This window comes from Callionymus lyra, chromosome 5 (assembly GCF_982586985.1).
Source record: "Callionymus lyra chromosome 5, fCalLyr1.hap1.1, whole genome shotgun sequence".
In the NCBI taxonomy this organism is placed as follows: Eukaryota; Metazoa; Chordata; class Actinopteri; order Syngnathiformes; family Callionymidae; genus Callionymus; species Callionymus lyra.
Genome location: NC_141822.1, coordinates 18,936,224 through 18,951,460, shown reverse-complemented (window position 1 = coordinate 18,951,460; position 15,237 = coordinate 18,936,224). Strand labels below are relative to the sequence as shown.

At 37.7% G+C, this 15,237-nt stretch overlaps 1 protein-coding gene across 1 annotated transcript in view; it reads left to right on the top strand.

The window, feature by feature from the left end:
* bcr (BCR activator of RhoGEF and GTPase) overlaps positions 1-15,237 on the top strand; it is a 74,777-nt gene that overhangs the window by 40,561 nt on the left and 18,979 nt on the right. The window contains exons 3-8 of the mRNA XM_087791339.1: positions 5,161-5,265; positions 6,648-6,833; positions 11,244-11,351; positions 13,019-13,079; positions 13,170-13,222; positions 13,760-13,900. Of these exons, the coding sequence (XP_087647465.1) occupies positions 5,161-5,265; positions 6,648-6,833; positions 11,244-11,351; positions 13,019-13,079; positions 13,170-13,222; positions 13,760-13,900 (654 nt within the window). The remainder of the gene's footprint in view (positions 1-5,160; positions 5,266-6,647; positions 6,834-11,243; positions 11,352-13,018; positions 13,080-13,169; positions 13,223-13,759; positions 13,901-15,237) is intronic.

Genomic DNA, 15,237 nt, shown 5'->3' with positions numbered 1-15,237 from the left:
AATCCACCGCTTCTATCGACCACTTTAATGTCCCACTTCGACAAGTCATGGTAGAAAAAAAAACATGTTTGTCAAAAGCTGCTGGACTTCCATTGAACACCGTCATTGTGAGAACATGATGGCTATCTTAGCTCATTACATGAAAGGGGATAAACGGTTTGATGAAACCTTCAGAAGCTTGAAGGTATGTTTTTCTGTTGCTTTAATGCTTTATTTCAATTAAATTCATGATTTTACTGTTTTTTTTTTCCATGTTTTCATCTGTTATCTCAATGTTTTAATATTCATTTTCAACTGCTAATCAGATGCTGCCATTTCTAAAATGTTCCTAAAATGCAATAGTAAATATTTAACAATTCAATCAGTGGAGGCTCAATAAAAATAAATAAATAAAAGCAATATAGCAAAAACATGCAGGAAGAAACTTAACTTATTTTAATTATTTTATAGTGTTATAGTTGTGTTTTTTAATGTATAATCCTCCAAAATCAACACAATGAACAATTCATTTATCTTGAGTAATGAGAGTTATAATTGGAACTGACAAAAAAAAAAAAAAGCCTCCTATAGCGAGACAAAATGGAGGCAGCAGATGAAGATGATTCCGTTATGATGGAGAAGCATCTCGGGGAAAAGTAAAAGGGCTAATGCCGTTTCTCTTATGTGCCCTTGGAGGAAGTAATCGCATCAGTGGTCATGGAGTAATATCTGCCCACGACCCGAGTCTGAGCCGCAGAGAAAGAGCTGCTCAATCTGATCCGCCGATTCAGCAAAATAAATGACGTCCAATGACTTACAGTCGACCTTTGACCTGTGGATTTAAACCATCATCTAGCGGGGTCGGTTGTAGCCAATTTTTTTAAAATCCAATTGTTGATCATTTGAAAATAAGCAATAGTGTTTACCCTTGAAAAAGCCGTTATGCGTCTTTAATGAGTTTTGGCAGAAGCTGATTGGTTGGAGCTGATGATGTCACAGCGATGAGTCACCGAGGACAGAGATCTAAAAATGTACAGTTGCTTAGAATCGTGTCATTGCACCGATGATGTAATAATGTCATCAAACAATATGTTATGTTTGTCACCAGAGAAATGAGAAATACATATATTTTATACATGATTTATTTATTTTTTTGCTGATTAAAAGAGGTCGCTGTAAATGAATATTATTCATAGATTTATCTTTAAGACACTTTCCCCGACAGAGTTGATTTGATTCGACAGTCTCTGGCGCTCCGTGGGAACTCCACACTGAGACCAGAATAATGTTATTAGAGTCGCTCTGTTTCTCGCCTCCCGAGATACCGTCGCACACTCGTGTCAGACGAACGCTGTTTGTTTTGAGCAAACATCTTAATATTAATGCATCGTTTTAAGGAATGAAGCAAAATAGAAAGTGTGTTTAGAGGCGGTTCGTGATGTGAGCAGACGCTTCTACTTCTTTACGACTGAACCCGGAGATGTGATCATTAGTTGCGGGGGCGATGAATAAAAGATGTCTGGAGATGATGTGGGCTGATGCTGATGTCTGCGGTTTCAGGACCGCGAACAAACACTTTAGAGCTTCTTCCTTCGTTCCTGATGCTTCCCTGTCTTTGACTGTTCCACTTCTGTCTGTAGTTACACTTTTGTTCATGCATTACGACCGCTGTGTGACGGCGACACTTCCAAGTCATGCTTGTAAGATGTCAGAGCATTCAGAGGATCTGTTGCTGCCTTCAAGGCTTTTACCCTCATGAGAGATCTGTGATAAATACTGTAATTGTTTTTTTGTCTTTAAACCTCATGAGTTATTGTTGTTATTATTATCATTATGCTTATGCTGATTATGGTTTTAACACAATTTTATACTGCAAAAATGATAATGGATCATTGATAATGTGACCTTTAAAGGTACCTTAGGTAAGGTAGTTTCTATAAAAAGAAAGTGCAATATTGTGTCATCTTGCTTGTCATCTTCTTTTTATAGAAACTTTGTTCTTGTTCTGTTTTTTTATGAATCTATCTCCAGAGGAATCAATAAAGTTAATATCCATCCATCCATCCATCCATCCTTCCATCTACCTTTGAAACCTAAATTATTACTTTCGATAACAGTAAAATTGACATTGAAAGAAAGGATTTTGATGGTGGAAAAATACAGAGATAATTACAATAAAAAAATTGAATATAGCAATCATCCCATCAAGTTTGACGCCAGTGATCTATAGTAATGATCTAAAACAGCAACACAAAACCATACTTTATTGTATTTATTTAAGCCTCAATGAAGTCACTTACTTTACAGCTATAATAAGGGGCTGTGTACAATATAGTAATACATCTGTAATGTAGCAATGTCATTAAAATATGCTTACATAGGGGATTTTTAATATACTATTACATTTGGAAATTACCTGTCGCAAGAAGCCGAATACATAGCTGTATTTAAAATCTATCTAACTTTCTGTCTGGCAAAATAATATAGTTAAAACTGTAGCGTTAGTTAATATACAGTATATTTAAATCTATATTTAAAATATGTCAATAAATATGTTGGTCAAAAAGGCATCTTGAGGAAAATCTAATCCAAATATCAATATCACAGGCAATATATATTCAACTTTAGAAATATACGTTTTCAATATAATACTTTCTTTTCTTAAACTAAAACAAGAGTAAGGAATAAAAACCTGTTTGTTCTTGATCAATTCATTAATAAAAAAGACATGATAACAATTGTTTTAAACATGAACTAGATAAATATTCCAAAGAGTCACGACATATTTGGCCACATTGATGAATTATTAAAATATGCCCATCAATCCTAACGTAAGCTTTAAATGTCTGAAGCGCTCATTGATTTTCAACACGGTCCGTGGAAGTGTTTACAGTTGTGATTTAAGGACGGCGGTTGGGGAGCAATTTGCTCGGAGGTAATGGAGTCCATTTGGATTCAAGAGGGTTTAATAATCTTTTTGGGGCTTTGGCAGCCCTGTGGGATCTGTGCTAACATCTGCTGGAAACAGGTTTCAGGGTCCATCGTTCCCTCTGTGGCTTTAATAAAAGTCTGCGCACCAACATATAGAGCCGTGCAGAGATGATGCCTACGATACCATGTTGTCATCCAGGCCTGGATTCTACTCAAATGATTTTAAAAAAAAGTGGAGAAGCAAAGATCAGAGTTGGACGATCAGACAGAAAACATGTTTTTTCATGAGCCAGGAGGCGACAGAAATGTGAAGTACTTGAGAGTAACGGAGGTGAAGGCAGACGACAACTAGCCGTTATAAATAGCAACCAAGGTAATTGCTACTCATCAATCAAAAAGTCGGGAAGCACCTGCAAGCGTGCGTCTTGACCTTCTTGCCTACTGTGCGTAGAGGTGACTTGAATACGTAAACGGCTTCGGTGGACTTTCATCAAAAATCTTTTGCACCTTGATTTGTTCTTGAACGCCGGTCTGTCCTTCTGGCGACGGCAGCTTAATGAGTGTCGGCATCTGTCCCTCAAGAGCTGGATGACGACTGTTTGAACGTGTTCACCTGATATTCATGTATCGTATATACTCTCAAACCTCGAGACAAAATGTCTTGAAAATTAGCATGTAGACTACTAACCTCTCAGTGAAGGTTTATGGGGGAGAGGGCAACTCAATCAGGTCAAGGGTGAGGGGGCGCGACGGGGACTGAAGACCCCCATTAAAATATTTAAAGTTTAGATGAAAATACACATTCATTCATTCATTTTATCACCAACAACATTTTAAGTCCAACAACAACTTTATTTCGTTATTTAGAGAGCTCAATAATTTAGTTAAATGGGATATTTCAGCTTATTTTTGTTCATTGTTAGGGGGTGGAATGGGGGGGAAGAAGACCCCCATGAAAATGTATTTAATATTTATTAAATACGGATAATTCCCTTTAATTTCATCATCTCTCTGCAGTTGTAAGTGAAATATGTCAGTTCTTCCTAACCACCAACTAGAAAAAACAAGAGAAAATAAAATGAACAATTTCTGTTGAATTGTTTATAACTGTCTGAAAGGTGTTTTATTTTGAAAGGAAAAGACAAGATCCTCCCCTAAGTCATACAAGCATGTGACTATTGACATGCCAAGAAGCTAATAGGTAAAGTTTACGAAGACCTATAAGAAAATTGTTGAATCACAAGCTCTATATTGCAGTCTGTGACGATAATGCCAACATGACCCAAAAACGGTTATGCATATGTAATCGAAAACATTCTCCTATTATTTAAAAATGTACTATATTTGTCAGAATATTTTACATTAATCTTGCGGTTTTTTTTCTGCTTTAAGCCCTTTTAAGTACTGACATAAAATCCTTATATAATGTTTGATCCTTAATCCGCTCTCTAGTCTTGACACTTGCTGCACATGATAGTCGTCTAGTGGTTCGAAAATATTACCAGCAGATATTTTAGTCCGTAAAACAGATGAAACAGACTTTCTTGCGCGAACCTTCCTACGTTGACCTGCCGCCGACCTCCCCGTCAGCCCGACAACTCGTGCGATCGCCTGCGAACACAGACGGCAGCGTCAGCGTCTACAGTCGTGACGTTGTCCGTGGATCCGCCTCGCTCATCTTGATGCGATCCGGAGGTGAAACTATTCCGACCTTCTCTCGGCTCCCTTTAGCTGACTTTCATCAGACGTGCATCATTCCGATCAGTCCAGTCTTTTCGTTATCTGTTCCCGTTCCTGTCTTTATGTGTCTCACAACCTTGTCTTCGAGCCTGAAGGACAAGACGCTTCTCCAACCTGCATGTGTTTTGTTTACACACACACACACACACACACACACACACACACACTCACACACACATACCAACTGTTCCCGGTGGGAGATCCCTGCCTGTTTGGGTTATCTCAAAGTTCACGGTTAAACATGACAGCCCGAGGAATCTTCTCCGTCTTTCTGTTTTCCTTCACGCCGATGCTCCTCGCTGATCTTTGACTGGGCTTGAGGGAACAGAGGCGTGAACTGGTTCAGGTTTGGGAGAGAAGAGGGTGCAGATGCTTGACTCTCTGCAGCTCCTCAGAGATCATCCACCAGCAGATTCTTCGTCTCCGCCACAGATTCTACGATGCGTCGTATGGTGGTCGACGTAGGTTTTTTTCTGTGTTTTCATTGACGTGTGTTTGTGTTTGTTGCAGACGGAATGTGACCTAGAAAAAGGTCTGGAGATGAGGAAGTGGGTGCTGTCTGGAATTTTGGCCACGGAAGAAACGTACCTGAGTCACCTGGAGGCACTGCTGCTGGTGAGAACACACACATGCACAGACACACACACCATCATTAAGCAAAAAGCTGAAATGTTTAACACATTGTTATTGTTCAAAATATTCTTAATTAAATGTTAGTAAATAACCACTTTTTGTGTTGTTGTTTTTTTCACAACTTAACAACAAAATTCTTTGAAATCACTAAAAGACACATTTAAATTGAGAATTCATTTACTTTTTTCACAAGTTGGTACTGGGCAGAGGGTCAGTAGGTCAAAATCTAAAAAAAGGCATGGGTGTGTTCCAGCCAAAACTATGTCACATTATCTGTTGTGGAATTTGTTGTCCTGATTAGCTCTCGGCCACAGCTTAGGAAAGTTGTTTCCAAAGCTATCCGTGTGTATTATTTAGTTGTTATATATTATATTTTGTATTATTATTATTGTATATTATTTTGGAATTTATTTATATTGAATTTTTATTTAAGTATTTTATACAATCTTTTTTTCTATTTTTGTGTCTGCTCTTTTTATTGTATTTTTGTTTTCCCCTGATGCTGCTGTTACTAAAATTTCCCCTTGTGGGACTAACACAGGAAAAATCTGAATCTAAATCTAAATTATTCAGTTAGATTTTTGTTTAAGTTAAAAGGCTAGTTGTGTTCAGTTCCGGGCACTTCCTGAAGACGTTACACGTGAAAGCTTTTTTTAATATTTTTTATACGTGACAAAGCTTCAACTGAACTTTTGTACCCACACACCAAAACATTTACGTTAACAAAAAGACGATCTTTGTCATTTTGGTAATTTTCCAAGTTTCCATCCATTCTGTCACTTCCTGTTCTGACTTTCGCCTCGACAAAAAGTTGGTGCTACATGTGACGATGACGCTGATTGACGTGTTTCAATCAAAATAACCAACCTGTTACTGTACAGTGCAATACAAACCTTACAGTGACTAACAGGGATTACTAATCAAACCGCTGTAAACACTTAAAAAATGTATTGATTACTTATAAGTACAATTAACTTTAAAAAAAATTGCATGTTACAATGCTAGACTGTTGGAGGAGAAAGTCACATGTGTCTTTTTGTATCTTTAAAATGATCATTTCGGCAAAAATGTTGCTCAGTCGTACCAAAGAATTAAAAAGAATCTGAACATTTCTATGAATAAATGTGGTAAAAACTGAATAGCAAACGGTCAGGAGAGAAAATGTATCATTGTGACCATGTAAAGAAGTTAGTATCATCTAAGTTTGTCATTTAATGGTATTGGAAGTCAGAAAATATCTTGATAATGAAGTCGATCAGATCTATCATGAGCTCCAGCCTTACATTAAAATAGAGAGTATCTGTGTCTTTAACAAATGTATTTGTCCCAGGATCAGAAACTTATTATTTCTTCTCTTTGTTCAGCCCATGAAGCCCCTGAAGGCGGCGGCAACAACATCTCAGCCTGTGCTGACGGTGGCCCAGATAGAAACCATCTTCTTCAAAGTGCCTGAACTTTACGAGACACACAAGGAGTTCTACGATGGCCTTCTGCCCCGTGTCCAGCAGTGGAGCCATCACCAGAGGGTGGGGGACCTCTTCCAGAAGATGGTACGTATCAACCTGAGGATCTTAATGAATCAAGCCTTCACACGATACATCAATTAACCTAAATGTTGTGTTAATTTTTCCACTGCTTCATCGCTGCATCTCACACACTTCAGCTCAAATACACGTGCACTTTCACATGCACGCTCCCGAACAGGGGGTGCAGACGTCTTCCACAATGCAGCCTTTCTTGCCTCGGGCTCTGTGCTTTGTGTCTCCGCGAAGATGATATAAATAGTCGCTGAATCGGCGTCTCGTCAAAACACAGTCCAACGTGTCGTCTCAGTCAGAGCGGCAGTAAGTTGGCCCGTCGTTGAAACCGTAGAGAAGACAGTTTGGTTGTGAGACTGAAAGACTGAAATTATTTTCTTTCCCGAGAAAAAACATACAGCGTCAAAATCGTTTATGTTTCCAATGATTGTTTCTGGATTATGTTTGAGTTTATTTACAGAACTTTATAGAACTATTCATTTTGTCACAAGTCCAACAACAACTTTATTTCGTAATTTGATAGTGTTAGAGAGCTTCATAATTTAGTTGAAATGATATATATATATACTGTATATATATTTTTCTTCTTTTTATACTGCACTGACCTGAATTAAAAACGTTAGGGTTTGTCTTTATGGTAGTGCCTTGAATTTAATATTAATATTTCATTTATATTTGATATTTTTATTGTTGAACTTCGAATTATTTTTATTGAAATCATTTTTGTTTTTCAAAGCATTGAAATTGTTTTTTTAATTACAGTTAAATTCAATAATTACTATATTGAATGGCACTATTATTCCAATGATTTTATATTAAAGGCTACGAATATAAAATATAATGAATTTAGAAAATATATTTTTGAATTATTGGAATTTTAATTTCAAACTGTGTGAAAAAATTGTATTCGATTTTTAGATTTTTAGACTTTGTTTAATTATTCCAAAAATGAACAAGAAAGTTTCGACAATAAATGCTTAATTTCAATATTTAAAATCTGAAATTAAACTGAAAAATAATTTGATATACTTCCATATGTCTTGTTTAGTTTTTTTTTTTTTTCAAATCACTACTATTTATTTATGTGCCTCCAGCTTGAGGCAACCCTCTGCTTTTCTGTGTGAAGGTTTGAATGTTCTCCCTGTATTTCACTGAGGGCGCTTCAGGGGTTTGTCTTAACAGAGTGGGAAATGTTTTTTTGGATCCCATCTGGTCCGATCGGTTTTCTTCCGAGAACATCAGTCGATCTGTAGTTAAACTGCAGCATTAGAGATGTTATCAGACCTTTATTTATGGCTCAGGAAAAACAAGGTTGCCTCTAAATGACAATGGATTAGGCAGGAGAAAATTGAACCTCCTCTTCCTTTTTATTTTCACACACTCCCAGACTATCTTCTGCATGAACAGCTTCTGTCGTTCCACACGTTGTAAAAAGAAAAAAATAGGGCTTTAAAAGTAAGAGGAGAATTGTACATGACAGATGTTCCATTAGAAGGCAGAGGAGAGACAAAAAAGATGGGATAGAAGAGGGTGATGATGCAGGAGAGGAGGAGGAGGTGGAGAGCGAGAGTTAGTCTGGCAAGTAGATTTATTCGTCTGTGATGTTGATAGAGCTGTCGGTGGAAATCTGAGAGCGAGTGGAAGGGCTTAAGAATGGTGAGTCGTCGGAACAAAAAAAAAGGCGATAGACTCGGAGGAGGAAGAGGGGAAGCGACGTTGACGGCGGATGATCGGGCGTGTCTGAGGGAAGAGTTAAAAGCTTAGCATTAAGAACCTGAACCTAATGCTGAGGTGTCTTCGGCAAATGAAAGGTTTCATCCTCACGACGGACGGACAGGATGACAGGTGTGACGTCACGGAAAGGTCAAACTGATCCTGTGGATTTCTGGTGCTCTATTTCTTTTGAACCGGAAATGTTAAAAAATACAATAAGCTTTCACTCTGGAGAAATCCATACAAAGTATTTTTTCTATCCATCGCCCAATCAGGTTTGAACTGCAGCAGCTTTTCATCCACTAAGCGTTTTTTTTTCTTCTCCGTATTGGATTCTATGGCTCCTCCTGGCAGATGTTCAGCTCCCCTTCACTGTGGCGCTGGCACACTGTGAATTGTCTCGCTGTGCTCCATATTGTGTGGCCCCGGGCGAGACACGGGACGACTGCAGGATTCCTAACGTCGCTATTCTCTCTGCTTTGGTCAAACTCTCGCCGTTTTACATTTGGTCTTATGAAAGATCAGACGATTAGAACATCCATGCTTCTTTTATGTGGCCCACCAGATGGTTGTCTTTTTTAAAACAGACCAAAGGACATATAATAAAGCATCATCACCCAGAGCAACAACAACAAAAAATAAATAATACATTACAAGATAAAAACATAATAAGATGAAATAAAATAGAAATATACTGGAAGCATTCAGAGAACCACTAATAATTGCAGTCAAGAGTCATCCATACGCTTTAGGTGTGAGAGTCCGTATCACTCCTCTCCAAGAAACAGCAGCACCGAGTTGAATAATCAGTCAGCGTCCTTCTCGATAGCATCCAGAAACGCTCCCCAGATATTGACAAATTTGCAATGTGAGTTGGAGAGTGTTGTGTATCTTATTCCTTCAAGATAAGGAAAAATGAAATTCAGCCAGTTCTTAACCCGTTGCTATTTCTATTCTTTGGGACAACCTAACAAAAAGTAGTGAGAACGAGACAATTTAAAGGATGACTCTGGACACCCCAAAATCACCAATGCACCAATGGATAAGATTGGTACATTGTACGACCTTGAGAAAAAATGAAAGAAACCAAAATATTTACTGTAAGACCCGAATACATCCCCCCTCAGAGTGGATCCCATGAGAAGGAAATGGACAGAGAAATTCTATCAAGTCTAGTTTTTGAATTGTGCCACCTGTGGCCTACCTTAACCCTTGTGTTATCTTGGGGTCAAATTGACCCGGAGGCCCGCAAACAAATGTGATTGTGGTATCCCTTATGTTGTCTATGGGTCAAGATGAACAACATCTACTACTGCATATGTATTTTTGGAAGCCAGGGAGGTCGTTCACCTTGACCCAGAGACAACACAAGGGATACCACAAATGCTTTCAGGCCTTCTGGACAGCTTTGACCAGAAATGACAGAAGGGATACCTCAAAACGCATTTGTTTTCGGGCCTTTTGGGTTGCTTTGACACAAGGGTTAGATTGAATGAGTTGAAGTTATAGAGCAGAGTATTCAAATTGAATTGAAGATGTTTTATCTAAGATTAGAAAGAGTATTTATTGATGTCCACAAATCAAACTCAAATTAAAGGAAAGGATTTTGACTGTAGTGTTTTGCAAAGGAGGAAAGAAAATATCACAGTAATACCTCTCATTAAAAGGTAGTTTGGTAAATACACATTTCCTCGACTGATGTATTGTCAATCCCTTTTTTTTCATGGACCAACATTTGGATAAAAACATCTAAAATGAAAAAGCACGAGCGGCAAAAAGACAAAAAAGAAAACTAATCCATGAAAAAGACACGCATTATTATTTCTTTCAGTGAAGTCTGATAACAAATGCCTCACGGACCGGTACCACCAGGTACCTCTATTTATAGATACAGGTGGTTAATGTATAGAAGACATGAGATAAGACAGGGGGACACGTTCCAAACCTCAATATTCTAAACCACGCTCAGCTCGCGTCTCGTGTTAATGGTACGTGCAAACAATGTTAAGAGACCTTGTGACTCGTGCATTCCAGCCCAAATCAATTCTCACACTCTCATGATGACAGGGTTCAGCGAGGGGTCCGGAGGTCAGCGTCATGCCTAAATTAAGGGAGCGATGTGTCGTACCATTCTTGCATTAACGTCAATTTAAGAGGCTAAATTCCTTGACAAATTGTAGAAGTTAAGCGAGAAAACCTTAAGCATTTAGATGTTTTTTTCGCGTTATTTGTATATAATATCAAATAAAGGAGGTCGAATCAAATGTGTCTTATTGACAAATATCTCAATATTTAAGTCATTTTAAACATGAAAAGTGTTGTTTTTTTTTTACACGGGCATGTGCGCGTGAATGTTCCCACTCTCGGCTTTTGTTCAGCGTAATTGATTGTCCTTTTGTCGACACCGGAGATGGATTGCATCGCTGGTGAACGCTTGCCGGAATTTCATTCAGCCGTGCAGCTTCTTGACCGTACTTTTATAGCCGCTGTTACACCGATCATTAGTTATCGACTCGGGGTAGCATTCACCGGTTGCCATGGTGACGGCTTTGCTACGCACCGAGCCTTAAAAATCCCTATTAATTATTCTGAATTGATTATATAATGAAAAAAATATTTTAAATACTGATCTAAACTGTATTTTTTAGCATTAATTATGTCATTTTTTAGGTCAAATTATCATTAATTGTCTACTTTTTTTGTCCTCAGGCCAGCCAGTTAGGAGTATACCGGGCGTTCGTGGACAACTATGAACTGGCGGTGGAGACGGCAGAGAAGTGCTGTCAGGCCAACACACAGTTTGCAGAAATCTCTGAGGTGAGTCGAGCAACAGGTCTATAAAGTTTAGATCATAAGTTGTGTGAAAAGGGCTCAAAAAATAGTCATATGATGGCTTTTGCAGGAAGTATTTTACCTCTTTAAACGGCACAAATTCTATTTTGTTGGTCTGATGGCTATCAAGTGCGTCTCAGTGGTGTCTCAGAGTTGTGACGGCCAAAGACTCGTTGAGTAATGAGATCATTTAACGGCGTGTAAAATCCGCCGGTCGGACGCTTGACCCCGACATAGCTGCAAATTATCCAATTAAGTTGTTAAACGTGGTCACAACCTTTTTTTTTAAGTTCTGGATAGTTGTGCGTTGAATGAAGAGAAGAGGAACGTTGCTGCTGCCTTTAAGTCTGCAGAGTTAGACTTAAGAATAAAAAGATGGATTTCCATCATGATTATTGTGTATTAGTGATGTGTACATTAGAGTGTGTTCCAATTCACTTTGACATAACGACAACATTGAATTACGAAATTAATTTTATATCTTAATATTTATTCCTTTTTACTAAACAGTCTTGCTGAAGACGAAACTTTAAAAAGTGCTAATTTTCCTTTACTTATTATTATTTAAACCATTTAATAGTTAACTAAATATGCCAAATGAAAATGCGTAATCACATGTATTACAATCAAAGACATTATTTTTAATATTTGACCTTAAAAAAAAACACATTTTCTTAACTCTTTCAAATAGATTTAGATACCTTAAGTTTCTCTATGTGTGAAGATTAAATGTATATCTTGAAAACCAACAAGAACAAATCGATTTTATCAAATTGTGTCTGTGATAAACTCTTTTTGTCTTTTTATGTCACAATAAAAATATGTTTGTAGTACCAACAAAGTCATTTCAGGTTAACATGGTGGTAGAATGTATTAAAAACTACTAAAATCAAGTTTGTTTTTAATCAGAAATGATACTCTTATAAAGAAATAAAAGAACATATTGGAGCATATCAAGGACATTTTAATGGTAAAAAGAAACGTAGTCTATGTGGAATTGTTCAGTAATATTGTTTGTGTCCTTGATAGTATTTGATGTATATTTACAAAGACATGGAAACGTGTATTATGTAATCCACAACACTTTATTTAACAGTTGTTTTTTTTAACATTTTGAATAAATTGTGGCACATTTTCAGGTTTCTCTTCAAGTGGACACCAGTTTCCTGGATTGGTCCATTTGAACTTTAACCTTCTTTATAGAGGAAAAACGTATCTTCCTATTGTGCTTTTTTAAGATTAACTTTCTAGCAGAAGTATTTTGGAGAAAATTGAATCCATCCCTGCGACTATCTATGTTTTCTATTTCATGCTAATGAGCATCATTAGTTCAAGCTGTCTCCTGCTTTGACTTCCTCACTTGATGTTTCCCAAACATGTGGTGGTTTTCATAGACCATCAGTCTTCTTCATGTTTGGGGGCTACAGACCAGAAACCCGGGTCTTTCGTGCCGACTGGGAAATTCATCATAGAAAGATGTTAATGGGTTGAGTGGCGATGCAGAACTCCCGGCAAGATGGTGGGAGGAAGAATCTGCTGAGGGTGGCAGGAATGTAGTCGTAAATGACCCGAGAGCCCGAGTCGAAATAATAACAACATCTTGTTCTCATTCTACTCGACTGAATCTTGCTGTCACTTTTGTTTCTCGGCAGAATCTGAAGGTGAGGAGCCCCAAAGACTCCAAGGACCAGACCGCCAAAAACTCTCTGGAGGGTCAGTGAGAAAATACATTGACAAGTTTTTGCTGTAAAACAACTTTTTTATTTAACGTCGAACTTCATGCCTTTTTTCTTAAATCCACAGCTCTCCTGTATAAACCGGTCGACCGAGTTACAAGAAGCACTTTGGTACTTCATGTAAGTGCGATAATAAATACATTTTTCTTTTCTTCACCCTTTTTTATGCACATTAGAGGGCAGAGCATGTATGACATAGGACAAATACGTAACTAATGGTATTACAGTTCTATGAATATGTTTGATGCTCTGTTGGCCCTGCAGCAAATAATATCAGGTCTCAGACTTGAAACAAAGCATGTTTAAAGTGGCCCTTGAGCAGAACTTTTCAGCCCACAGTCTTCCCGATTAACTGCAATTTTTAACAAGAGAATGTAAAAAAACAAAACTTTTTTTATTATTTTGAGATGTCACGCAGCGTTTTTTACAACAAGTTTGTGGGTCGAATGAAGACACAAGAAGGTGGAGCTGCTAATTGTTGATGCCAATTCTATCTCTCTGAGAAAAAGTTCTTCATTTTGTGTTGAACTGAATGGCAATTTAGACACGTTATCTAACTCTTTGTAGAGTGTCACTGTTTGGCCCCAGCTCGCTTCTACCTCACCCAATGTGAGACATGTGTATTGTTTTTAATCTGGACCTGCTGCTTTACTCCAGGACCTGCTGAAACACACACCCACGAGTCACCCGGATCACCCGCTCCTGCAGGACGCCTTACGGATCTCCCAGAACTTCTTGTCCAGCATTAACGAGGAGTCCACGCCCCGACGCCAGTCCATGACCGTGAAGAAGGGAGAGGTGCGTGTCGCTGTTGGTGTTTTTTCAATAGAAAAGTTGCTTCGGAAGCTGGTGTTGGTGATGGTTAAAGTCACGTGCTGAAAAAAACTAGTTGAATAAGTAGGTTATTGTGTTACGAATATGAACCATCGCTGAAACTGTTGTACCCACTTATGGCCTTTCATTAGATTAAAAAGAGATTTAGAAAGAAGTCCTCCCTGCATTCTCTTGTCTTACCAGACATGCTTTATGAACTCCTGTTAATTATACCTCTTTTTAAAGGTCTTAAAGGGATGAAAACCCTAAATCACAGCTTCATAAATAGACCTTAAATGAATCGTTTTGTTGCACTCCTTCCAAGAAACTCCTTTATTAAGTGTAGATAACTCATCTGGTGCTGGATGTTTGCCAAACTTCTGAAACATCCACTTTATTAAATGGTGCTTAAAGAGAGTAAAAAAAAAAAAGAACTTGACGGAACCTTAACAACTGTACTTTCACAAGAAGTCCCTTATAAAACGAAACAACCTGTCGGCATTTCCCGAACAGTTGATCAGAGCTTGATAGTCAATAGAATTGAAGCACTTTTATGAAAATATATGATTCTTTCATGTTCATCGATCTATGGTTTGCTAATGTTCAATGAAAAATTGTAACAAACTAATTAGTAATTATTTCATCTTGCAAGAATCTGGTGATATACGATCACAATACAGAAGCAATGATACGATATATTTCCATAAAGGAAACAAGAATATTGTGTTGTATTTCCCGAGAACTTGCCTTGGGCGTTGAAAAAATTATATTCCGCATGACTATTGATGAAGTCATAACTTCTTACATTTGTTTTAAACTCAGTTTTAAAAGATGCTGGATTCAACTGTATCCTCTCGTCCTCAGTCATCGCCAGGATCTTACAGGATTTCATTGTTCTTTAGCTGCAGAGGACGTAATGACCGCTGCCATCTATCAGTTGTCCTCAGTTCTTTTGAATATCGACATAGTTTCATGACAAATAACATCGCGATATATCAGTATATTGAAATTTCCTCACACCTTTAGTAATCATATACATATTATATTCACATTTTTGAGTCAAATAAAATAAAATATTTATAGTTTTTGTGCTCATTTGTTTAATAAAATAGTTTTTATTATAAAAAGCTAACTATTGTGGTTCATTTCCATATAAAGTTTGTGGTAATTTATTGAATTTTCAGCATATACATTCAGCCCAAACAGAACTGTTACTGAAGCAGTGGTGGTGGGATTATTGGCACCTGTGTGGCTGATGGTCAATAATATTGGCTGATCTTGTTCCCTGCCAGTCGTATCGACCGTCGACAATAAAGAACATT